Here is a 24,723-nt window from a genome sequence, read left to right as displayed (position 1 = left end):
GGCGCAATCAAGATAGTAGCAGCGATAGCAGCTATGGCAGCAATGGAAGTACCATCCAGGAGTATGAATACGTCTGCGTCCAGCTTCACTCAGATTCGTATTGCCAAGGCAAATAGCAGTCCAATTTCTCCTCTCCGCTGCGTTGATACATCAATATACTACCTAGGTATATACCATAGTACCCATCACTCACTCATCTTACTATAGGGCGGCAGATAGGCCCCGAGTAGGCAAGTAGCAGCTTACGGCATATTACAGGTATTACTGTACTGGGCACCACTGCCAATCTGCTCTTTTTACATTATCCAGGTTCCAAGCGACCCCCCAACAGGCGTCCGTCTGTGGCGTTGTCCTACCCGAGCCAGAAACTCCAGCGCCGCTGCCTGCATGCAAGCACCCGAAGCCGCCCTCTGATGCGCAATCTAGCGCCTAAGCTGCGCCTATCTACGCCTCCATGGCGTATTAGTACAAACCACCTTCCTCTACTTCTCTCTTCCAACCTTTCTTCGCTTTTTCTCTCTCAGTCCTCCATCTCTCATCTCTCCAGCCCACTGCTACACTGAAGTTGGTTACGATACAGCTGCTTCCCTGCCAGTCAAAGTGACAGCACCCCCAACTCTCGCCATTGCGTCCTCAGTCCAGGCACAGGGCACTCCCAGCAACCGCGGCAGGCAACTCGGCCTTGATTCACCTGGAGGCGAGCCCCTCCTGCGGACCCCTCCTTGCACGGCCTTCTGCCTTAGAATTTGCACTACAAAGCCACGGCCTGAACTTACTGCCCATCTCCTCAGTTGCATCCAACTACACAACTCGTCCTCTTCGCACATGTAGAATTCCCAAAGGCTATCGCGCACCGCAATCTTCGTCCCTGATTTACCTCCTGATGCTTAGATTGGTATTTTCTGTTACATCGTCTCGTCTGCAAGCCCATTCATCACGAGGCAGCCGCCATGGATCAATCCATAATTCGCATCTCCAAGGTTCGGGAAGGCTCACAGACAGCATTTTTGGGGTCACATGGCTGATCAGCAGCATTCATAGGAGCTCAGCGACATCCAAAAAGGCTCGGATCTAGGTACGTTGGCATTCATATCGAATCGAGCCATGGCATTCATCTAAGCGCTAGACACTAATCGGGGTCGTCGCCGCCACAGCCATTGCAGTCGCTTGCCGTGATGTCGATGTCCGTAACGTGAGGGCGCTCGTCATGGGCCCGCACGAGACTCCCTACGAATTTGGCTTCTTTGAAGTAGGTAGATACCGGGCGTACTAGGTATTATAGAAGTGCTAACAATGTGGTGTAGTTTGCAATACGATTCAATAAAGGCATGGCTTCGCCTCTTCTTCTCTGTGGCTCCCCATGTGCATAATGCTGACCCTGCCAAGAGTACCCGTCAAAATCACCCAGTGTTCAGTGCATCACAACGAATGGAGGGCGTTGCCGATTCAATCCCAACATTTATTCCAGTGGGAAAGTTTGTTTGTAAGTCTCTAGCACTTTTCATTCTCAGTTGCTATCCGCTAATCATCCAGGCAGGTCAATCTTGGGGTATTTCTTCTTATAACAGCCAGATCATTTGATAACTTAAGAGCCCTCTGACGCCTTGATAGCACATGGAGGGGAGAACGTGGCGAAGAGTGGTCATCAGCACAGGGACTCGAGTCAATCTTACTATCAATCCAGAGCTTAATGTCGGCAAATCCCTACGAAAACGAACCAGGTTTTGAAGATGCAAATTCACCGGCTGATAAGCAAGCACAAATGCATTACGTCCAAAAGGTGCGGGCTTTGTTATTCCATGCTAGAGTTGAGCTTTAGCTAACCAGTCTGCAGATACGACATGAAACTTTGAGGATATCTATTATTCAGCGTCTAGAGTCCTACTTGGGGCTACAAGCTAATGGCAGCAGCGCGCCCTCTGACAGCCTGGACCCTAGCAGCTTTGATTACGAAGACATAGACGAATCAAACGTCCCATTTGAGCCGTTCAAAGATCTATGCAAACGCAAGTTTCTTTGGTATTACGATTCATATATGGCTGCTGTGGCACAAGGCAAATCCGAAGTGCAAGATCTGCAGCCATTTGTTAAAATGCCGTTTGAGTCTCCCAACACCAACGCCATGGATGGCCGCTTCAACTATACGGAGCTTGAACGCCGGCTTAGAGCAATCAAAGCGGCGCTCGACGCAGAGACGCTTCGCTGGGCAGAAGAAGGCCGCACATCCAAGGCAGGAGAGTCCACAGTTGCCGTCAATTTGCAGCATCAGTTTGACCAAGTGTCGGCTTACTTGAAACGCGGCGATATGCCCCACAGCGTCGTCCTTGAAAACGGCAATCCTTTTGTCTGGTTAGTTACCTACTTTGGAAGGCCGATGACGAATCTCGACGGCGGGCTCTTTCGTATCAAGATGAGCTTCAGCACTCGGTTCCCTAATGAACAGCCGCGTGTTAAATTTGAGACCAAGATATTCCATCACCATATTGCAGCCGATGGAACAGCGTGTTACAGCCCTAACCCAATGAAGATTGAGGACGTCAAATCTCATATTGAAGCCATCTTTGAAACTCTAGAAGAAGATGAGCCAGCCTATGACCCGAGGAAGATTGTCAATCCTGAAGCGACCAAAATGTTTTGGGGAAATAAGCCAGACGACAAGAAGCAGTATAACCGCCGTCTGCGGAGATCAGTACAGCAGAGCATGGAGTAAGGACAGAGGCCGTGACTGGCTTTTCCCCTTGTTACCTGATAGTCCCGCTAACTCAAATAACAGGGATTTCCCCGAGTAACGGACGAGCTTTTCACTACTATGAGGATCAAGCGAAATTTCAGCGTAAAGTTTTTCTTCTCTTTATATCATGATGCATCTCACGTAAGGACTCGGCGGCGTTTAAACAATCCCTTTCTCTTCTTTGTTTATCAACTTTCACTGCTTACCTGGTTCCTTTTCTCTTTGTTCTTTCGGATGGGCAACTGGGTATTGTGGTGTGTTTGGCGACCAAGGGGCGTTTTTGACCTTCATTCGATACATCTAGATGGCATGGAAGAGGGTGAAATGAAGTGACCAAATTGATACTTGAGATTTGTGGCGCGCGTTTTCGTGTTTGAATGGCAAAATGATAACTCGTTATGATTTTAAGAACGCAATGATTGCTTCGCTAAAACATTCAAGGATTTGAATGCGTGCCACTTTTGGAGTGCCATAACCTTGACAAGGTCCGTATGAAGAGAGTTCATCCAGCATCTTTGCGCCGCTCTACTACACAGTCTTTGAGGCCGTCAGTTTAAGGTTTATAAAAAAAGCAGTTCTAAATACAAAAAGAATTTGGCCAGTCGAGTTGTCTCTCCTGGTAGGCTAGTGTTTCATCTAAAATTCCCAAACGCCGTGAATGCATGCAGTCTCCTCTGTAACCTCAACTCCGTAGCCGTTCTCATATATATGTATATGCCATCACGTCGCATCAAGCGACCAGATTTTGCGTTTGCAAATCATCCGTTCATTTTTACTCGATCGATCCACGGTTCCTCATTTCTTGGTTTTGGTCTTTCTCTCGATTTTATCCTTTAGCGGCGCATACGGAGCAGCCACGCCGGGATATTCCTCTTGTTTGCCGTCGCCGCCTTTGAACTGGTATACACCTCCAGCACCAACAGCAGCAGGCGTACCTTGCGTAGGTTTAGCCACCTGCTCAGCGTGCAGCTTGTCCAGAGATTCGCCCACAACAGCATACTGCGACCAGTTGATGGGCGGGCAGCGAACCACGTCTTGGGCTTTTGGTATGGGCTGCGCGGCCCATGCTCGGGCAGCTTCGTTGTCGCCGGCGTCGGCGTCGGTCCGGGCGCCCTGGCCGATCCTTCCTTGCGCCAGGTCGCGGATGAACTCGTCTGGGTTGTCTATCGCCTCGTTCTTGATCTGGCTGAGGGTCTGGATGTCCGCTGTTGCGCGGCTCCTCTGCATCTGCAGCACGGTGATGGCCGATCGGAGGGCAATGACATCCGGATTGGTTTCGAACTCGATGGGCGTGGAGGCTGGCGGCGGGACGCCGACTTGGTTGGACTGTGAGTGGGTGAATGTTGGGCGAGCGGACTGTTGCGCCGTCGTTGTCGCAAGAGGCGGCAGCGCCTCGGAACTGACAATGGTATTTCGGTTCGCATCTACGGAAAGCTGTGCAGAGGGCAGCGGCGGCGTGATGGGCGACATGGGAGGCGGCACGGGCGAAGGCGGCCGCGAGTTCATGTTTGTGGTGATGGTGAGTGCCGGGGCCATGATCAGCGCAGAATGCGCCGGGCCAGCGGCGAGGATAAGTTCCAGAGGAAGAGAGGTTTTGTTGAACTTGATGCCTAGAATACGGGTGGCTGTGTATTTGGGGGGTTAAGGCCGGGCGCGCGTCGTATACGAGGCCCTTGATGCCTGGGTTGGCGCTGGATGAGTGTGGAAAAGAAAGAATGATGCCTGGGCAAAGTTATGGCTTGAGAGGTTGAGGTGGATGTCATTGCCTTAGTAAGCTCATGATGCGACAACTCGCGTGGCAAGTTAAAGTTGGACCTGCATGGTACGAGATCGGGCAACGTTATCTGGTGATGGGAATATGTACCTTGCAGGTAGTGTGCCAGGTGTGCACTAAGACAGCTTCTTGCCAGGCACGATCGTGATCAGAGGAAAGTTGCACATATTGAGAGGCATTACAGAGATGCTCTATCTTATGGCATAAAAGGTATCATGTTTAGTTTCACATGTTTCTTAATGCTTTTGAATGCGCGATGGCAGTTTTCCGCGGCGAAGCACTTATATCCTACTATTTCTATGCTCATAGGCCTCTTTGTTTACGCTTCTTATACTTGATATTGGGGCATCAAATTCAAGCCAAACAACTCTCTCTACCGCTTTTCAAGCAATTTATGTCGCTTTGGACATTGTATATGACATGGCTGATAGGAATCTTCTCACACATAAACTGAAATGAGTTAATCTTAAACTCGCTCTTCGCGTTCCAAAGATTTTGTCGTTGCATAGAATAAATATAGGGTAATAGCTCCCCGTAGCAGAGAGAGGCTGACCTCTCCAGCCCACAGCGTTGGTTTAACTGAGACATTGGCACCAATATTGAACAGACTTCTTCCAAAAATAGCCTGCTGCATCACAGCTGAGCAAGGAAATTTACAGCAAAGACGGTGCGTGCGGCTGAAAGTCTCTAGAAGCTGCAAGCCAGCGCTGAATATAGACTAACGCTTCCTCTCTACTTTTCTTAGAAGCTTCCTTGCCACCGCAGGGATATCAAGGGAGAGCGGTGGTTGGGATATGACTGCGGTGACACTGGATGTCTCTCGACTGCGCTGTGCAACAGGCCGTTACTCAGGGCTATCCTACTTTGCAAATGACATTGTTCAGCTTTAACCAGACTATTGATTGACGCGTGGAGGCAAAAGTAAAATTGATTGCAAGCTTGACTGCTCCATCTAGAAACCCCCCCCCCCTTGTCTAACTTGCAATGGCAAAATCCCCGCCGCGTTCCATCAGCTGCCAGAGGGGCCGAGGCCTTCTAGCGGCACGAGACTGATTGCTGAGGCTCTCGGATCACAGGTGATCGGCCAGCACATCTCGATAACCTCTATCCCGTTGCGGGAGCTAAGCCCTTTCGAAAGCAGCAGGCCCTGTTTCGGCGATGGCTGCTCGACCAACAATGAGCAAAGCCTCACAATCCAGACTCTCAAGGGACGCTTCATTGGAGATTAGCTGGTGGTGAGGGGCTACAGATATAACGGACATCCTTCAGGTGGTTGCATAGCTTCATCTTGTTGCTGCATGGCCGATCATATAGTCCTCCCTCTAGCTACCAAGGCAGGCTAAGAATGAAAGTTTGATCGCGTCGCAGTGAAGTTTCCGTGTTTAGTCTCTACCATTACTTAGTAGGGACCTAGTAGATAGAGGGAACTGCAAGTAGCGCGCGATTTGTTATAGCATCGTCTTATACACACGCCCCAATCACAAGGCCACAGAAGCTTTTAGCTCTTTTCCCGGCTCGCCGTCGCATCTGGAGGTCGCCGAAGAGTGCTTTATTTGGGCCTGTCGAAAACAAAGTCGGCTATTTTTGCCATGGGGATCCATCGCAACGTGGAACGTGGACGCCACATGATGCTCAGCCTTTGTCACCCACCGCTAGGAAAGCCGCGGAAGCTGGGCCGCGCATTTTAGCTGCACTGCTTGTCCTAAATGCAACGCGGCGATATGAGTGGCGCGCAGCCTTTACGAGCTCTACGTGCTAGTACAAGTATTAGCAGAAGTGCAGGAGCATCTACTAGGTAGATACAAGTTGGCGTGGCAGACGGCACGGAAGAGAAGGAGGAGGGAAATATGTGACCAACGGATAATCCCTGCCGTTGGAGGATCCAGACTATTGCGCGCCAATCTGCAGCATGCCGCCCTTGCTGAGATCTAACAACTCGATGGCCAATCCTGGCAGCCGGGGCCCACCAGCTATGCTAAACTGATGCTTCGCCTCCAGGGCCGAATATTGGCCTAGAAGCCATCGATTGGGTGCTGTGGAAAGCTGGAGCAGGGTAGCTGAGCTGCTCTTGTTTTTTTGTGTGTTTCTGCTGTACAAGTGCTCTGTATTGTGGTGGAGTTTAGAAGCTAAAGAAAAAGTGAAGAAAAGGGACGAGAAAAAAATGAGAGGAGCAAATGTGAGGCCTATTCAGCATCTGGCGCCGCCCATTGTCTTTGCACCTGCAATAGACCGACATGCCAACAAGCAGTTTGTTGGAAACATATTATTATTTTGCTTCTAACAATAAGCTGGAAAGGACAGGAAACAATAGCGATCCGAAAAGGCCGTGCAAATGAACGGTTGCCTTGAAATTTCTTTGAGCCCATGGTTTTTATTAGTCCTGAAATTTGCCGCCGCTTGCCAGAGCAACAACCTCGCTTCTACATCCCGAAATTTTGGGCTTTTTTTTTCGTTCATTTAGTCCAGGACCCTTCAGCCGAGAAAACTCTCTTTCCATTGTTTAGTATAACTTGCGAACAAAGAAGCTACTGAAAACCGACAACTTGTTCATCAGTGGCACTTTTTCTTTTTCCCTCTACCTAGGAAGTTTCCGTCGATTTCATATCAGATTCTCAAGTACGCTCCAAAACCTATTTTGTATCTTCATACCTCGCATAACATTCTTCAGAGCCTCTCTTTGATCGTCCTTTCTCTTCTTTTGTTCTGATATACTAGAGTGCAAAGTTTTGGACAAAAGACTATCGTTTCAAGCTCTGGAATAATTTCTGCTTGGCCGCATACTCTTTCACGTCGATCACTTCGCGAGTGGCCCGATTTCTATCTCAAAGAGTCATGTTCACGCCCTGATACACTCTCTTCTCGAGGTCGTCGAATGGAATTTTGCCGACGAATGGTTCCAAAAACTATGTCTACGCAATATTCACCGGCCCGCGCTTCAATTTGCTCAGATAACCAGCTCCCGCTGCCACCACCTTTGCTATCGCGGAAATCCGGAATCCGCAACTTTTCCTACCCTCTTTCCCTTACTGAGAAGACGGCCTTTGCCCTGAGAGCTTCAACATCGGCAGGGACTGCGCGAGACTCTTTCGCAACACCCCCAGACCAATCTCGGCCGAGTGTCGTTGACAACGCCGCTTCGTCCCAAAGCCCTCCTTCGGCCACCCAGATATACGGTGGATAGCATCCCGCATCTTCTGAGGTGGATAGAAGCCCGCTGCTCAACCGCTTCTTGTCGCGGAGCACTTCGAGCAATCCAAGCCCTGCCCAGCCGTACTCTTCGCCAACAAGCACGGGTTCCCAAGGCCCGTCGCCCGCTGGCGCAACATTACCCAACTCCGATCAGCATTTCAAGCGATTCTCGCCATCTCATAGGCAGTCACGGGGACAGAATAATCCCAGCATCCATCAACCGACAAGAAGAGCTCCCCAAGAAGTCAAAGTCGATGGCCGACAGGTTTCTTTCTCTACAGATAAGCCGCTAGAAAATCCCTTGGACTGGGCAGCTACGAGTTCGACATCTCATAACCCAAGATACGATCCCATTTTCCTCTTTCCCATCAAGCCGCTCCCTAGAATGGCCACCGCGGCGTCAGCTGCCACGAGCTCTGGGTCGAAATCTAGGAGCATGTCTGATCATTCCCGGCCTGGGTACGACCCTTCGTTAAGCAGCGAACCTCGATCAGACTATACTGTATCCACCAGAGAGGACAAGAAGCGCCCCCGGTGGATGTCGCAAGTCAAAAACTGGCTGACCACAAGTGAGCCTTCAGCTCAAGCCATGAGAGACCAGAAAAAGGATACCTTTAAGAAACACGGCATTGACCTCAAAGATCCAAAAGCTGCTGCGAAACTGCACTCTCCCATGGGAAAAGTACCAATCGATGCTGTTACCTCCACGTCAGGCCCTACACCCGAGAAAGCCCTCAAAGAAAAAACCCGAGCGAGAGACATGCTGCCTTCGTATCCTAGACATAGTCGTGGATCTCAGTCTGTATCGAGTGGCTTTTCTTCTGTCCCAAGCATGAAGAGTGCAAAAGTCTGCAATGCAGTTGCACCCTGGGAAGAGTAGCGATAAAACAGCGGATGGGTTGTTTTACGAGTTTATGAGCTTATGATTGGCGTTGGTAGAATATACAGCCTCCGAGAATAGTTTTGCTTCTATATGTACACATTTTCTCTTCTTTGCTAGGTGCGATTGGGGGCTAGAACGGCTTTTGAGGGTTTTGAGAGGTTAGAGAGAAGACTTCCTCCTTGGCTGAACGAATTATTGATTCAATATTCAGTTTAAAATTTGCTTGTTGATATAGGGAATGGTACATATGAATAGCTAGATAGCTCCAAATCAATTTGACATCCTCATACATAGATCGTGAGTAACACTTGGCAATTAGGTAGCATCACGGGCATGTCTCAATTGTTCCAAGTCAATCTTCCACAGCTTGGTAACGCTGGCATATTTCTTCATATCATTCGATTACATACTTTTCACTCACATTGACACGTCATACGCAGAGCAGCCAAGACATCTTCAAAACTGCTAGCGACACCAAAGAGCTCGATAAGGTGCTCGCAGCACAAAATGCATCACATGAGCCCACGCCCCTGCTAACGCTCCCATCTACATGGGCGATTCCGATAAGCCAACGATTACCCCAAGACGGGAAGAAAAGACATGCAAATAGCATTCAATTTAAAATCCCGGAGCAAAAGAGCAGGTCCAAGGAGTGTGAGGCGAAAGTCTAATAACCTTGTTTGGTGGACGGCGATTGGTGGATCGGAGCAGGGTGTAGGTGAAATGACGTATACATTTTTTTAGCATGACATTTCTTTGACGATGGGACCAACGAAATGGCTGCGAATTGAACAGCTCATGCTAGTGGAGGGGGGGCAAACTGAGCTTTCAGCTTGAAATCTATTTGATTTAACTCTACTTTCTTCACTTTCTTCTCATTAACCGAGGCGGACAATTTCTCAGTACTTCAAAGGTCTACGGGGTTAGCTGCTGGTTTCGGCAACTCTCTTCATCTTAGCATACATCACCACAGGAATCACCCACGATGCCGCTGTTCAATTCCCAAGGGGACGGCAGCGAGCAAGATGTCCGGCCAGAGCTTCGGGACAGCCCCGAACAAGAAGGCGAAAGGCCGCCAGACGAATACACCCGACTGTTGCCCAACCGGGTCAACTCGACTAGAGAGCTTCTCTCGCCAGATGACCCTGCGGTGTCGCCCTACAATCTCTTCAGCATCCGTTTTCTCCGTTATGTTACTCTATTCTTCACTGCGCTGACCTTCTTATGGTGGGTTATCTTGCTCGTGTCTGCGTTCGCCACGCCTCCTGGGTTCCATACCAAAGGGAGCGGCTTCTTTGCTTTTGGCTACACGAGCTTGACATTGCTGAATATGTTCTTCACGCTGTTATTCTTTGGAGTGCCATCCAAGTCAGTAAGAATACTTGCAATCGTAATTGCCGTAAGTACCAGACACTGTCATAGACCATAACTCAATGGGCGCTAAAAGATGTTCGTCCTAGGCTTTTCTTGCGCTCGATGCGATCCTCCTTGCCTCTGTTCAGAAAACGAGGTATGAGGAAGGATGGGTTGGAATTGCCAGCGTTATCTGGGCTCTCTTAATGAGCCTCTGGTCCATAATCACCGACAGAACTGTCCAATGGGGCAAGGCAGAGGAGGAGGAAAGGCTGACTGGACGCGCGGAATCAAGGAAAAGCCTCACAGAATGGCTCGAGGTTCTCCTCTCCTCCATTGGTTACTCGGTGATGGTTGTGGCCGTTGCTCTGATAACCCTAGCCATCATTCTCCGAGCTCTGGATGCAAAGGTCGCTCCTCCAGGGAAGCTGTATTGGGTTGACAATGAAAAGTATCGCATCCACCTGTATTGCCAAGGGAACAAGACGGACGAGAATGGCAAGACGGTCACAACAGTCTTATTCGAGGGAGGTGAGTGGCCGGTCGAACACGGCCTATGGGGCTTTGCAGACAATGCGGTCAAGAATGGGTCTATTTCTCGCTATTGCTTTGCAGACCGTCCGGGACTGGCTTGGTCGGATACCGCCCCATCGCCGTCGTCCGCCGGCTTCGTCGTGGACGCCTTGAGCGAGGCGCTGGCCAAAGCAGAGGAGGGCGGGCCCTTTGTTCTTGCTAGCGCAGGAATCGGGTCCTTGTACTCGCGAGTCTTTTCAGCTCGCCACAGTCACGATGTTCGGGGCTTGCTGTTGATCGATCCCCTGCACGAAGATCTGCTGGGCCCCGGTGCGGCGCCAGGCCGAGGCTTCTGGCTGTGGTTGAGAGGCGTCATCTCGCCGCTTGGGCTGGACCGGATTCCGGGCGCGATATTCAAGGGACGCACTAGCCGTGACCGGATCTATGGCCGGTCTGCATATCAGACGGGAAAATTCATCTTCGCCAAGCTGCAGGAGAGCTTGGTGCTCAACTCCTTCACCAAGCGAGACGTCGACAGCAGCAGGCAGATTCAGGAAAGGGACACGCCGCTGGTTGTGATTAGCTCAGGGCGCAGGGTCAAGGCGAGCGATGAGTGGTCAGCCAAGCAGCGGGACCTGACGAGGCTGACTGACAAGCTTCAGCACTGGGATATCGTGGACGATGCACCTCATGAGGTCTGGCGGACCCTGGAGGGTCGAGAGAAGATTGAGAAGAGGCTGAAGAAGATGGTACAAAAATAACAAGGACAAGCCCTCGGAGGTGGAAAAAGGCGAATTTGGAGTTGGGAACGCCACGTTACCTGATAGCTATTGGCAATTCAATGGTTGGATAAAAATTTTGAATACATGTATGCCGCAGGTAGTAGTATGTACTCGTAGTATCGTTTTTGGCTCTCAGCGGATAGGTACCATGATTTAATTGAAGCCATTTTCTCACCAGTTTGGTCGTGTTTGCCCCAGTCTCGCAAAATACAGCTTCTTCAGCAAAAGCTACGGATACAGTGGCGATAATGGGTTGGGCCAATCAAGCACGAGAGCGGGACTTGAATCGCCATGGCTCCGCTACAGCGCTGCGGTAGCTGGAGCTGCTAGACAAAATCCAGCACTTTCAGCACGGCTGCCCCTGACAGGAAAAGTCTCTTGTGGCCCCGTAGCTGAGGTTTCTGTAAAAAAAATGAAGCGTCCTTTGGAGAAGCAGCAATTCATTCTTACTCCATACCCGTAGATACGAGGTAAACTGCAGCACAGTATCTAATCTATCATCGAACCAGAAATCTTTAAATAGCAAGACACCGAGATTTCGCAATGTACCTTCCAACGGCGTTAGATGTACCGAGTCTATGGCTGCAAAGGACGTCATAGGTGGACAGGGTACGTGTAAGGAGTCATACCGCCAGCCAAACCGCCTCCTTAAGCGTAATAAGCGCGCAAGGTTGCGCATCAAACACTGCAGTGCCGTGCAGGTGCCGAGAAATATGACTGATGATAGGTACATGCGCAGTACTTGCTGGGCATGGCGATTTTGGCCCAAGAGGTCACCGGCGGTTTACAAGAGATGGACGCATCGGGGCTAGTGCTGTTGCCGCTACATGTATGAAGCGCTCCAGCCACAGGGCCCTGGCCTGGCAATTAAGGAGCTGTGCGTTATGCAGATGGTTCCTGGCGATACGGTACGGAGAAATGCTGGCGACTGGAGGCTGAATACGGGGACAGCCGCCATGGCTGAGAATGGATACGTTCTTGGCAAGTTGTTGAGGGAGCTAAGTCGCCACGGAAGCTATAAAAGCTGCTGAGCTTGAGCCCCTTATCCGACTGTCAATACCCGCCAACCCAGCGCTTATGGCGTGCTGATCGACCGTCTTGTCTATGGGTTGAAAAGCACTCGCTGTAATGCTCTGCAAAGTCTACTCGTACCTACTGCATGGGGGATCGCGCTCCGTAGGACACAGGACAGAAATACGAGAGAGTTTTTATGCTTATGCTCAGTAGAGCCAGGGCTGGTGGCCCGGGCCGGGTTGCCTATCTCGACCGGGCTGATCTCGGCTATATTTTTGCTCCGTAATCGTAATGAATATCAAAATCTAACTGTCAACGTGAGGGGGGCTTTATAACGGTTTTGAAACAGCTTGGCCGATGAGCGCGCTTGTACGTCGTGTTAGTATATGCCGCTGAGCTTTGTGTCGACTTCTTGTATGCTGTTTGTACCTAGTCGGACGAGAACCCATGTACTGGGTAAGTTGAACGCAAAGTATGAGAAAGCATTCTAGAATGTTTTAATGGTGAGTAGACTTTGCTGCTATCGACTGGCGTCGGCTAAACACTGACAGATGCAGAAGTAAAAATAGCCACGGCGTAATGCAACGATGCCAGGTACGGACGGAATGCCCCCGTGTGGCGCACGCGGCGTGAACAAACCTCTCAAAGGGGACTAAGCTTTCTACTACTCTTCAACATCTCAAGGTACATGGGGATAAGATCAATGGCTGAAGAGTCTATGAGCCTCCTCACACTTACGGTGGTGTATTCAGCTCACAGCCGCCCATCTGTACAGCTATCCATAGAAGCTAATTCAGCCTTACGTATAGTAGCTTTAGCTGCTCCATATATCGTATCTTACCCGTTCGTATCTTACCCTTCGCCTAGAAGGCTGATACGATACTCTGCATACGAAGAATGCGTCCAAACACAGGTAGGCTGATCGTGTGATTCGGTCTGCTTACCTTACTCATCCGCCTGCCATCTGGGATACCAGTGCCGGGGAGAGAGGCAGTCCCTACTGCAGGTCCTAGACATGGGGAGCTGGAGACTGCCAGATGTGGCGCAGTTGAGCGAACTGAGACGAAGTGCGCCTCGTTTGAAGAGGGGGAGAGAGAGCTTACAGATCAATACTTGTGATGAGGGTTAAAGCAGCGCTGCCAAAATGACTGCTGCATTCGTACCTGCAAAGCACATGCCTGTACATGCCTCGTACCCGCGATAGAGGCCCGCGTCATAATGCCTTGCCGTGCTGCTTGGTTGCGTGGGAAGCGTCCAGGCGGCTCAAACAAAGTAAAGGGTACTCACCGACCTGGTCCCCTTTGGCGCGCCCCCTCAGCTCTCTGCAACGCCGACGCCAGGTACAGTGGTACCGACACGGAGCATCAGAGCACCCCAAACAATTAGCGGCCCAGGCCCAAGCCAACAGCAGCGCCAGCGCCCATCAGCGACCAGGCGACCTGGAAATTGCACCCAAACTAGCCGCCCCTCAGAAACCACAGCGACTCCACGCGCTGTCAGCACACCCTCGACCGCCCCCCCAGTCCCGTGAGTCCAGCAAAGTGCGCCAGCCCAGCTCTCGTCCACTGTGAGAATCTACAGGTTGACTCTCTCTGTTTTGTTACCATCGCGGGCTGTTTCTGCCTCTCACAGGAGCTGACCTTTTCTCTCTCCTTGAACCCCCTCCTCCGTCCTGTGCTGGCGCTGGCGTCGTCCCCCCCCCGCCATTTCCATATAGTGCATGTTGACGACCCGCATGCTACTACGCGGATCTTAACTCTCCCAGCTCAGCACTCCACGATCCTCTTCGAGCTCATCTACTTTCGCTCCGACCATCTGTTCCAGACGAAGACCGACCCGTCGTTGCTGGACAGTCACGCGATTACCGGCCGCCCCTTGCTTTGAGCTGTGAGCTGCTTGAGGCACGCTGTCGCGCATCGCTTTGTTTGGAGCCGTGGCGTTGCTTCCAATTGAGATCGATCCCATCTACGAGAACCACCCCAGCTGATGCCGGCCGTTGCCGCTACCCCTCGCCGACGACTGCTAGACACTGGGCGTTGAGACGGGGCAGAATCATCATACTGGTCCCCTAGATTGAGAAAGAGGAACACGCGTTTGGGAGGAAATCCGCCGCATTCTGCGCCATGGCAACCGACCACAGCAACGCACCGCCTGTGGTTGTTGCCCCGGAGGGGGGCCCCAACGATCGTACGAATGAGCATGCTGGACCAGACTCGCGCCACGCAGACGGAGGCTGGCAAAACGGATCTTCGCAAGCACCTATCCCGACAGTGGCAGGTCCTAACAGCCCCCTACCGCCCTCAGGATGGGCAGAGGATCCTTCAAACGGCAGCGATGTGAGCCGCCCACGACCGCGAAACGGAGGACGATCTACTAGTGCGCAGACGAGAGTTTGCAAAAAGTGCGGTTTGCAATTGACCGGACAGTTCGTTCGGGCTTTGGACGGAACATTTCATCTGGATTGCTTCAAGTGTCGAGTAATGCTCCCCCCTCTCTTTCATCCCCTTTCTCCTCCCCACTTTACCACCTCTCTATCGCGAGGTGTACTAACTTCGCTTGACAGGATTGTGGCGATATCGTAGCATCCAAATTCTTTCCCGCAGAAGATGAAAATGGAGATCAATACCCCCTTTGCGAAACTGATTACTTTCGACGACTTGGCCTCCTTTGCCATAAATGTGGTGGGGCGCTTCGCGGGTCATACATAACCGCGCTCGAGCACAAGTATCACGTTGATCATTTTACTTGCTCACTCTGCGCGACCGTCTTTGGCGCCCAAGACAGCTACTACGAGCATGATAGCAACGTCTACTGCCACTACCACTACTCCACTCAGTTTGCGCAGCGATGCAATGGCTGCCAGACGGCTATCCTCAAGCAGTTTGTGGAGATTTTCCGCAATGGGCAGAACCAGCACTGGCATCCCGAGTGCTATATGATACACAAGTTTTGGAATGTGCGTTTAGCTCAGCCCACTGAAGCGCCGCAGATCCAAGAAGGCGAGGTTAGCGATGTCGACAGGGACCGTATTCGGGAAGACGAAGAATGCATGGAGGACAAGGTTTTCAGGATATGGAGCGTATTATCAACGTTTGAGGAGTCCTCTGCAGCGTGTATATCCGATATGCTGCTCCACGTTAGCAACGCTTCGTACATCGACGGTGTGTTGGTAGCCAAACGCTTCATCTGGCACGTCGAAATTCTCTTTCAGTCCGCGGACAGACTGGACGCCGCTGTCGCAAGGCAAAATGAGAAAGGTAAGTCTTAAAAGAGAAAGTGAAAGCAAGGCGTTTGGGTCCTGCAAATACGAAACTTAAAAGAATGGCTTGACGCTAATATGACTCTTTTCACAGGCATGTCGTATGGCCGTGAAGCTAAGCTTCTCTGCAAGAAGATTGTCTCCTTCTTTTCTCTGCTTTCAAAAACACAAGATAATGGTTCCCGACAGCTTGGTGTTACTCAAGAGCTCCTGTCCCTCGTCACTGGCTTAGCCCACTACCTGAAGCTATTAATCCGCATTTGCCTTCAGGGGGCATTGCGTCTGGAGCGAGAAGCGACTACAAGCGATGGCCTTCATCAGTTTTTAGACGACTTGAACGATTTTGAGAGCTACAAGGGCGACGAGGGTCTTCTACAAGTGACCATGGGAGGCAAGCGGCTTTCAGCTAAAGACTCGGATCATTGCGCCCAGTGCGGAAGATCGGTGGAAGACGAGTGTGCTAAAAACGGCGATATGCGGTGGCACATTAACTGTGTCAACTGTTCCCGCTGCCAGCGGGAGCTTGGACGCGTCCTGAATGAAGCTTTCCTCAACTCGCTGGAACGCAAAATTTACTGCACAACATGTATCGGAGGCAAAACAGACGGCCTCACACCATTTACTCACATATCCAAGCTTCAGCAATACGTTTTTCTCCTCAAAGTCGCCCTTGCAAGATTACTGGATATCCTGAGAAGCAATGGCACCATCTCATCTGGCGAACCTGGTGCTGATGGAAGCGATCCTTCGCGTGCGGATGCCAGATCTAAGCAGTCGGGTGATAAAAGTCGCCGTCGCGAGTCAACTTACGAGACTACTTTGAATGAGGTTCGAAGACTTCGCAGTACTCGTCTCGACCGACACTTGTCATCTAGTGTCAGGCAGGCTCGGACGTCTCGCGTTATGGATGCTGATGGACGGGGTCCCCGCCCTGCATCTTCTGGAGGAGAGGGTAAGACTCAGGGATCGACTGATCAGATGTTTGGACAAAACGATGCTATTACCTTGGACGATATCTCTCGCATTGTGGCTGTTGAGCAGTCTCGTGAACAACAGCAACGCCGAGACCGACTCCCACCCAGCGATGTCCTGCGGTCTGGTGCCGCAGATCAAGGTCTTGGTTTAGGCCATGCCAGAACACAATCGGCTGGTAGAGATCAGGATCTCCAGACAGCCGATCCTATGATGTCTCGAGTCGGCAGGAAGTTCTTCCCTGAACTATCGGGCCTCGAGTACTTTAATGTCAGGCATCTTGCTGTCTTGATCATGCACCCTGTGGTTGAGCAGGATTTCACATTAGAAGAGCTGTTAAGCTTCATTGAATCCAGGAAACCCGCCACATTTTGGAAAAATCTCGGCAAAGCGTTCAAGAACGACAAAAACAAAGCTGTCAAGAAGAAGGGCGTCTTTGGCGTCCCCCTGGAGGTGATTCTGGAGCGAGACGGCGCCGACTCGACAGACGGTGTGGGACCTGGCACTTTGCGCATTCCCGCCGTGGTAGATGATATCGTTTCGTCTATGCGCAAGATGGACCTTTCTGTCGAAGGTGTTTTCCGCAAAAACGGCAATATCAAAAAGCAACAAGCCATGGTCGATAAGATCAATGCGGAAGGCTGTGAGGCCGTTAATTTCATGGAACAGCCGGTCATTCAGCTAGCTGCGGTCTTGAAGAGATATTTGCGAGACCTTCCAGATCCTCTCATGACCCATAAGCTTTACAAACTATGGGTCGCCGTTGCGAAGATCCAAGATCCTGCTCGAAAACTGCAATGCCTGCACATGGCTTGCTGTCTCCTTCCCAAGAGCCACCGAGACTGTCTAGAAATTTTGCTTACGTTCCTCAAATGGGCAGGCACCTTCCATCAACTGGATGAAGAAGTCGGATCCAAGATGGACGTTAGAAATTTGGCGACTGTTATTGCGCCCAACATTTTAATGAACCCTGCTAAAACACTTGCCATGGATAGCGAGACTATCTATGTTATTGACGCGGTGGAAATTCTCATTGACAATATTGAAGAGATGTGTCAGGTAAGTTGAAAGAAACCCCCCCCCCCATTTACAACTGTTGCTCTCGGTTGTTATTCAGCAATGCTAATGAGCTATCTTTAGGTTCCGGATGAGATTCTTACACTGCTCAATGACCCCTATCTTTTCAGCAACAACGGCGAGATTTCAACGAAAGAGATTATGAAACGATACCAAGACCTGAGAGGGCAAGGCCCTGCTGAACCCAGCGAAATCTACAACCGACAGGAAAGCTCGACTCGCTCGCCACCCAAGCGAGTTGAAACAGATCCCTCTCTCTTGCAAAGCGAGAGATCAGTGCGACCGATGCAGGACAATGTCCCTGCACCCTATCCGAATGCGGCTTCACCGGTCCCTCCGCCACGGTTCAGACCCCCGGAAGACCAGCCCTCTCCCTATGATGGCAATCAAATGGATCATCCTGATCCTCGTTCAGAGAACCCTGAGCATAGTAAACGGGGAGAGTGGCGGAATTCTGGCGTTTGGGGCCGCCAAGGCGGCGGGGTAGGTGTTGGCGAACCATTTTGATTTTCTGGTTAACTGTTTGAGCTTTTCTACTGATTTGGCAAGAAGCTGGGGAAGATCTGTATGGTATGTCTCTTTTTTGTTGTTTCCTTACATAGGAAGCGTGGCCCGGAAACAGTGTTTTTGTAGCATTTCTCCAGGCGTTTGTCGATTACTTTTGTCCATCTTCACTGCAAACAGTTAAGACCGAACTTTCTTACTCTGATGTTCGATACGACAATCCTGGCGATGCTATGTCTTTCGTTAGTCTTACCTTTTTCTCTCTTTGTTTCTCTTTCTCTTCATTCTTCTCAGTTTCTCCGTTTCTCCTTCTTTGCTTCTCCGTTATCATATTCCTTTCAAGTCGTTCCCATGACCTAAATGTATAGAGAGGTTGTATCGCAAAGATGGGTGTTTTTACTTGTCATAACAGAGTGACTGGATAAAAGAAAAAAAAAAAAGTCGCTGCAAAGAAGGACATTTTTTTTTGTTTCTTGACCTAAAATATTTTTCTCCCCCTTTTTTCTTTCCAAAAAAAGACGGTCCTGGTTGGCATTCTAAAGACAGAAAAGTTGGTTTTTTTGTATGAGCGAAAGTTGGATGTGGATGTGGATGTGGTTTGGTAGTAGTTTTTTTTATAGCAAACGCAGCAACAGCATCTGTGTGCGAGCGAGCGAGCGAGCCTCCGCCCTTTGCAAAATGCTTAGTACTTTGTGGTGGTTGTTTTTTTAGTGGTTGTATGGAATAAGAAGTTCAGAGAGACGAATTGTCCGCTGTTTTGTTCAAATATCCCTTTTTATTTTATACCTTTTCCTCCTTTCCTTTCCTGCTCTCCGTGTTGTAAGAGGAGATGATAGCCTTGAATTCTTTTTGTCGATGATGCATGCGTTTTTGAAGGAAGGCATACTCTTTGGTGTCTAGAAGAAAGAAAAGCTAGGAAATAGCTGTTACAGAAATGAAAGAGAGAATGGAAAAGAAAGGAGGTCGATTGAATAACATTTGGGAATTAAAATTTGACAATGCTATGGTGGTGAGTAAAGGGAGGGGAACTGATGATTGTAAAAGGAAATTTGCATCTTCTTCTACAAAAATTGAGGCAGTCTTGCTTTGTTCCCTTTTCATCTCATGTTGTTTGAAATATTGGTGACTTTTTGAGAAGGAGAGAGGAGACTTGGAGGACATTGGTGTGTTGGATAGGGAGACGCGCTGTTCTTTCATTCTCTCCTGCAAAGGTAAAGGGACAGAAATGGAGCGTTAGGACGGAATGATGTGGAAGAATTTGCAATTAAACATTTTGCCGCTTTAATTCTGCTCTTGACATTTGTCCATGTCGTGGAATATGTGCAACTGCCAGCTTTTAAGAACAGATGTAACCCGTGTTTCATGTTCGCATATATGGATTCTTTTGCCCGAATTGAAAAATCCAAAATTGAAATTAATCATTTTTTCTTTATTAAATAGATACGTATTAAATAATTACTTGTATGCTTCTACATGAACACACATGGCTATATAAAACATGTTGTATGTGCATTTAGATCATGACACTCATCAACGACATCGATGGGTATATAATACTTTGTAGATGCCTTGTTCAAATTTCCGTCTCATTTTCCATCACCACTGGGTCAACGACTTCCCTTTTTTTTTTTTGAAATGCTAAAAACAAACCGGTTCCATCCAATCACTGGGCTTTGACATCTTTCTTTTCCTGCTCCAGAAACCACCCGACGCCCCTGTCAACTCCCTCTTGAAGCGTCCACAAAGGCTCATACCGCAGCACCCGCTTGGCCTTGCTGATGTTGTAGTACCGTGTCATGGTAGACACCACAGCCCTCAGCTTTGTGAAAGTAGGAGGCTTGTTGATGATGCCAAAGAAGACCTCGCTCAGCGAGCCGAGGACAATGCTCCAGCCCTGTGAAATCTGCCAGACTCCCTCGGTGCCCTTGTCGTTGCCCGCAGCCTTCCAGACGGCGCGGGCAAAGTCCCAAAAGTAAACGGGCGAGTCGTTGGTGATGAAGAAGACTTCTCCGTCGACGCGCTCGTAGCTCAGGGGGGATGATGCTGCTGGCGGCTGTGGCGAGCAGAAGACGGGCGGCGAGCAGGTGGGCGTGGGCGACGTTGCCGACGTAGGTGAAGTCAAAGATGTTTGTGTTGTCGCCGAGCTGGACGTTGGACTTGCCGTTCTTGTAGGCTCTGAGGAAGCCGGCGAGGGTCTGGACGTCGCCCTCGCCGAAGATGCCTGCGGGGCGGATGGAGGTGGTGAGGAGCTTGGAAGACTCTTGGCGATTGGCCTTGATGACGAGTTCTTCGGCAGCCGCCTGGCAAGAGAAATTGGTCAGTTGTGTGTCAAAGATTCAAGGACACAGGATACTCTAGCACGAGATTGGCGCACCTTGGTCTCGGAGTAGTACTCCTTCTGCTGCACGCCCCGAATGACGGGATAGTCCTCATCCGCGTTCAACAGGTCCGTCTCGTTATCGCTGATGACGCTGGCCGAGCTGGTGTACACCAGGGCCTTGACGCCCGACTTCTGGCAGGCCTCGATGACGGCCTTTGTGCCGCCGACATTGACCTTGCGGAACAGCTCATGGGCCGTCTTGCCCTCGCCGCTGGCGATGGGCGACGCGGTGTGGATGACGACGTCGGGCCGGATTGTCTGCAGCAGCTCGGTCAGCTTGGCGGCGTCGGTGATGTCGCACTCGTGGTAGGCGGCCTTTTCGTTGACGTTGCGCGAGCATCGCAGGTCGATGGAGGTGACGGACGTGCAGTTCCACGAGGACAGCGCCTGGTTGACGATGTGGTGGCCCAGGAAGCCGTTGCCGCCGATGACGAGGACGCTGCCGAGGTCTCCTCGCGGTGCACTGGCCATTGTTGCGGGTGGTTGTGCGTGTAGAGGGCAGATTGAAGATTGTTTGGGGAGAGGTAGGGAGGTGTAAATGAGCGATGGAGGAGGATGGCCAACACCATTTGATGAGTAGTGTCGACGCTGTAATAGTGTGGTGGCACCGAATTGCGGCCACTACTAATGGGTTGGTCCAGTGGTCTTTTGGGGAACAGGGGAGTAGCCTAACCAGTGCTGTGTAATTTCCACCCAGCTCGTCCTTGTGACTTCATTTCCATCCCTCCTACATAATTCTTCAAAGCTTTACTGCAAGAACAGCAACTTGCCATCTTCACTAGGAATCCAGGCATCCTTGCGCGAGTGCACACACAGCAGCACGCCGCTTATTTCCTACTACTGCTGCTGCTACTAGCCAGGATCTCGTTCTGGAGGCCACTGCAACATGTATAAATGATCCACCATCGTGCTTCGTCCGCATTATCCAGCACCTGCTCTTCTGCTATTTCCTACTACACGCAGCATCTATCCTACGAACAAGAGCAATAATCTCTTCTGCCATGTCGCCATGACCTGCCCTGTAGCTCCACCACGAGTACTCGACCCCCAATGGCAGCCCGACACGAGAGTCAGGCCCCGGATGTCGAAATCTTAGTTCACGTTACTGCGCCAAGCAGGACAGCAGACGATGCCGTATACAGGCAACTCGCACAGTCGTATCTTTCTTTCCAGCCCCATCGCCATATTGCAGTCTCAAAAACCCCGTCGCTGGAGCCTCGGCATGAAAGAGAACAACATGCCGCTCAAGATGGAGCTCCGATAGCTACAGGGTTCGCAACAGTGCCATCGGGGCAGCCATGGGTCCCTGAATCTCAAGATCTAAGCTTTCGGAGCGTCTACGACAACCGCTATTCACCACCGTTGCAAGAAAAGGGCAATCCGGCAGACGCATCTCGGCCAGAAGGCCACGACGAGGGGCTTCTCTCCACTCAGCTCGCAACTCAGCACACATCTTCATGGCAGGCTCCTCCAAGCCAGATCAGTGATTCCTACCCCTTGCCAGACGCCGAGATTCGCCACACTACGCCGACAAGAGTTCTGGAGCACTATCTGAGAAGCCTGCCTTCGTCCTCGCGGCCCAGGCCTTCGTCAGCGGATCGCTCAGACTCGTCGGTTGGTGCTTATGAAGTGAATATCCCGTCGTCTATTCCGATTCCTCCTGACGTGGACGAAGCTGCAAGTCCATCGCTTGGATACAGGGACGATGCCAAGGCCGTCCCCGTCACGCCTCGAGTACCAGGTGCTCTGGCGCGGATGCGAGATGAACCCTCAGCAACTGTAATCGACGAGACCATATACATCTCAAGCAGCGCAATTGACACAGCTTCAGAGGCGACCAATTCATTCAGAGCTGAATCTGCACCACCTCTGTCAAAACGCCACAAGGGACTCGCAGATGAAGAAGCCGTGGCCTCGAATCTCCATCGGAGTGTGAGCGACACCGGACCGGCAGCGAAGAAACAGCCAACAGCGTCTTCATCAATTGCAGTCAAAGATCCAGATGACTTGGAGATCAGGCCCCCATCCCCCCCTACTGGAGTCGTGCATCTCGAGCCCTCAGACTTGGTCTCCGACAAGCTAGACAAACTGGCGCGAGATCTATCATCACGATACCGCCCCAGAGAAAACCGTCCAACTGATCCCTTTGAACGGGGCTATTGGTTCGTCGACTGTGCCACCTGGTCTCAAGAAACTCACAGCGAAGCCTGGACCTTTCTGGCCAATTACCTTCGCAGCGGTCTGGCCGGCTGGGGCGTATGGTGTCGCCGGGACGAATCGCACGGCTGGATCCGCCTCTACTGCTGGGCTCACGTCGCCAAGCATGCGTATCTGCTGCTGTATCTTGCGAGCGGCAGGCATTTGAAAGCAACTGGTGCGAAGTGGATTGATGGCGATGGGCAAGTTGCCATAGAAGTGCCTCCCGCGGAGAAGCAGTAGGAGTATGATTCTGCTACTTGCCAAGTAGATTGACTTGAATTGCTATCATTGAATACTTTATCGAAGGTTGGGAGTTGGAATCGCAAATATTAGCTGATATAAGGCATCGCGTGTTTCATGAGATTGGCGTTTGGGAGCTCTCACTTTTATTGTACCTGCTACGCATCATTTCAGGGGAAGGTTTTAGTCAATGTCATACAATTTCCAAGTCTATCGTTATACAACATTAGTCCGCAGCAAAAGGCACATCGCTAAAGATCAAGTAAAACATCATCAAACGAAACCGACCGACGTTTTATTTTTCTTCGCTTTCGCACTTCCATTGTCCCTCCCATTTCCTATCACCAGCCCAAAACCAAGAGATAGATACACCATAAAAAATACAGACAAGTGACATGGCCCAAAAGAGAAAAAAAAAAAAGTAGCTCCTCTACTCGCTTATAACATACAGTATCATCAGCATCCAATACCAGATACCTTGGCTTACTCCTTGGGCGCGGCAAGCTTCTCCTTCCAGTACTTGGTGCCCTTCTCTCGCAGCTCCTTCAGCTGCGCTCCTGATACCTCGGCAATGTCAGCAGCCCTTTTCAGGTAAGGGGCCTTCTCTTCGCTGCTTAGAGTCTTCCAGCGTTCGCTAAGGCTGCGCATAGCATCCTTAGGCGAGCCGACATTCTCACTGAAGTGCTCTTTGATGAAAAATGTGAAGCCGGATCCAGTGCGCTGAGGAATGCGCTCGTCGTGAATCAGGTAGACTTTAGATTTGTCTGTTTTGCGAGCCAGGCGACGACGGGCCAGGTTGGCAGCGTGGATTGCCTCGGGAGGGTAAGACTCAATCCATTTCTTCTTCGCCTCTTGATTGGCAATCCGGTTAGATTGTCCGACTGCTGTCATACGCTGGAAAACACGAAAAAGGTAAGTCTCATAACCAATTGAATCAGTGGAGGAATCAATCAGCCTACCTCTCTCTCAGACTCGGGCAGATTCTTGAAGCTAATAGCAAGAGCCTTGACTTTGTCCACGAGACTACCTTCTCCACCACGGATGTTGTCAATCATAAACACGTTCCATGCCGTCTCCGGAAGCAAAGTCGGTCCCTTCAGCAGCGCCATCTGTCGCAGCCTCCTAATCTCGAGCCTGTCCTTCTGCTCGTCCGTCAACACCTTCTTCTTCGGCGCCTTCTTTGGCTTCTTGACCGCGACCTTCTTCTTCACAGCCTTCTTCACAGCCTTCTTCTTAGCCGGCTTCTTAGCCTTGGGCTTTGCCGTCTTCTTGCTGGCCGGCTTCTTGGTGGAGCTCTTTGTTGACTTGGACTTGGTCGCCTTCGACGCAGCCGCGCGCAGAGGCGCTGAGGTGCTGATCAGGCGCAGAGAGGGCGCGGCAGGACGCAGGACCAGTGCGCGAGCTGTAAGAACGACGGATTGGCGCAACGGAGCTGCCGCGCCGGTGCTGGTGAGCACGCGACGAGTGGCCGCGAGAGCAGCTGATGACAGCATCTTGACAGGATCGGACGGAGCTTCGATAGAGCAAAAAAGGCGACAAGTACTGGGTACGGAAAGAAGATGGAAGCTGCAATTGTAGGGCAGCTCGTTCGAGGCGCCAAGAGAAGAAAAGGAAAAGACAGTCAAATCCGAATCTTTGGCTGTTTTTTTTCTCTCTCTCTCTCCCTATAACCGGAATGGTGTTGTTGGAATGACGAGGGTTAACGAACGGGAGGGGCAGCAAGAAACGGCTGTTGCTGGCACTAAAATCGATAAGCTGCAACCAGCTTGTTGTGCTTGAGCCTAGCTCCGGTAGCTGCTTCCACGCTGCAGCTTCGGCGATCAGAAGGCCGAGGTCTCGCACGTGACTCGTTG

General features: G+C 50.9%; 9 protein-coding genes across 9 annotated transcripts; 5 read left to right on the top strand and 4 right to left on the bottom strand.

Annotated features, from left to right (window-relative positions):
- Positions 1–950: 950 nt before the first annotated feature.
- TrAtP1_003498 (uncharacterized protein) lies at positions 951–2,789 on the top strand (the record flags this gene model as incomplete). Its single annotated transcript, XM_014087963.2, has 9 exons — positions 951–980; positions 1,042–1,075; positions 1,155–1,249; positions 1,305–1,326; positions 1,387–1,483; positions 1,538–1,549; positions 1,612–1,780; positions 1,835–2,706; positions 2,774–2,789. 9 exons carry the CDS (start codon positions 951–953, stop codon positions 2,787–2,789), a joined length of 1,347 nt encoding a protein of 448 aa, XP_013943438.1.
- A 737-nt stretch (positions 2,790–3,526) lies between these two features.
- TrAtP1_003497 (uncharacterized protein) lies at positions 3,527–4,267 on the bottom strand (the record flags this gene model as incomplete). Its single annotated transcript, XM_014087962.2, has 1 exon — positions 3,527–4,267. The coding sequence occupies one exon, from the start codon at positions 4,265–4,267 to the stop codon at positions 3,527–3,529; it is 741 nt and encodes a 246-aa protein (XP_013943437.2).
- A 3,812-nt stretch (positions 4,268–8,079) lies between these two features.
- TrAtP1_003496 (uncharacterized protein) lies at positions 8,080–8,574 on the top strand (the record flags this gene model as incomplete). Its single annotated transcript, XM_014087961.2, has 1 exon — positions 8,080–8,574. The coding sequence occupies one exon, from the start codon at positions 8,080–8,082 to the stop codon at positions 8,572–8,574; it is 495 nt and encodes a 164-aa protein (XP_013943436.2).
- A 797-nt stretch (positions 8,575–9,371) lies between these two features.
- On the top strand, positions 9,372–11,402 carry TrAtP1_003495 (uncharacterized protein). The gene is made up of 2 exons (XM_014087960.2): positions 9,372–9,976; positions 10,038–11,402. Exons 1-2 carry the CDS (start codon positions 9,563–9,565, stop codon positions 11,202–11,204), a joined length of 1,581 nt encoding a protein of 526 aa, XP_013943435.1. The 5' UTR covers positions 9,372–9,562; the 3' UTR covers positions 11,205–11,402.
- A 2,205-nt stretch (positions 11,403–13,607) lies between these two features.
- On the top strand, positions 13,608–19,415 carry TrAtP1_003493 (uncharacterized protein). Its single transcript, XM_066111908.1, has 4 exons — positions 13,608–14,716; positions 14,803–15,496; positions 15,593–17,529; positions 17,611–19,415. The coding sequence occupies exons 1-4, from the start codon at positions 14,363–14,365 to the stop codon at positions 18,052–18,054; spliced, it is 3,429 nt and encodes a 1,142-aa protein (XP_065967988.1). The 5' UTR covers positions 13,608–14,362; the 3' UTR covers positions 18,055–19,415.
- On the bottom strand, positions 13,992–14,156 carry TrAtP1_003494 (uncharacterized protein; the record flags this gene model as incomplete). Its single annotated transcript, XM_066111909.1, has 1 exon — positions 13,992–14,156. The coding sequence occupies one exon, from the start codon at positions 14,154–14,156 to the stop codon at positions 13,992–13,994; it is 165 nt and encodes a 54-aa protein (XP_065967989.1).
- Positions 19,416–19,465: 50 nt separating the features above from the next.
- Positions 19,466–21,142, bottom strand: TrAtP1_003492 (uncharacterized protein). The gene is made up of 2 exons (XM_014087958.2): positions 20,426–21,142; positions 19,466–20,351 (listed from the first exon to the last, which is right to left on the bottom strand). The coding sequence occupies exons 1-2, from the start codon at positions 20,900–20,902 to the stop codon at positions 19,800–19,802; spliced, it is 1,029 nt and encodes a 342-aa protein (XP_013943433.2). The 5' UTR covers positions 20,903–21,142; the 3' UTR covers positions 19,466–19,799.
- A 339-nt stretch (positions 21,143–21,481) lies between these two features.
- On the top strand, positions 21,482–22,870 carry TrAtP1_003491 (uncharacterized protein; the record flags this gene model as incomplete). Its single annotated transcript, XM_014087957.2, has 1 exon — positions 21,482–22,870. The coding sequence occupies one exon, from the start codon at positions 21,482–21,484 to the stop codon at positions 22,868–22,870; it is 1,389 nt and encodes a 462-aa protein (XP_013943432.1).
- A 483-nt stretch (positions 22,871–23,353) lies between these two features.
- Positions 23,354–24,363, bottom strand: TrAtP1_003490 (uncharacterized protein; the record flags this gene model as incomplete). The annotated part of the gene is made up of 2 exons (XM_014087956.2): positions 23,354–23,764; positions 23,830–24,363. The coding sequence occupies 2 exons, from the start codon at positions 24,361–24,363 to the stop codon at positions 23,354–23,356; spliced, it is 945 nt and encodes a 314-aa protein (XP_013943431.1).
- Positions 24,364–24,723: the final 360 nt, after the last annotated feature.

Source organism: Trichoderma atroviride, chromosome 2, assembly GCF_020647795.1.
Source record: "Trichoderma atroviride chromosome 2, complete sequence".
Taxonomy (NCBI): Eukaryota; Fungi; Ascomycota; class Sordariomycetes; order Hypocreales; family Hypocreaceae; genus Trichoderma; species Trichoderma atroviride.
The sequence above is the reverse complement of the archived record's forward strand: the minus strand, read 5'-3'. Positions and strand labels throughout refer to the sequence as shown.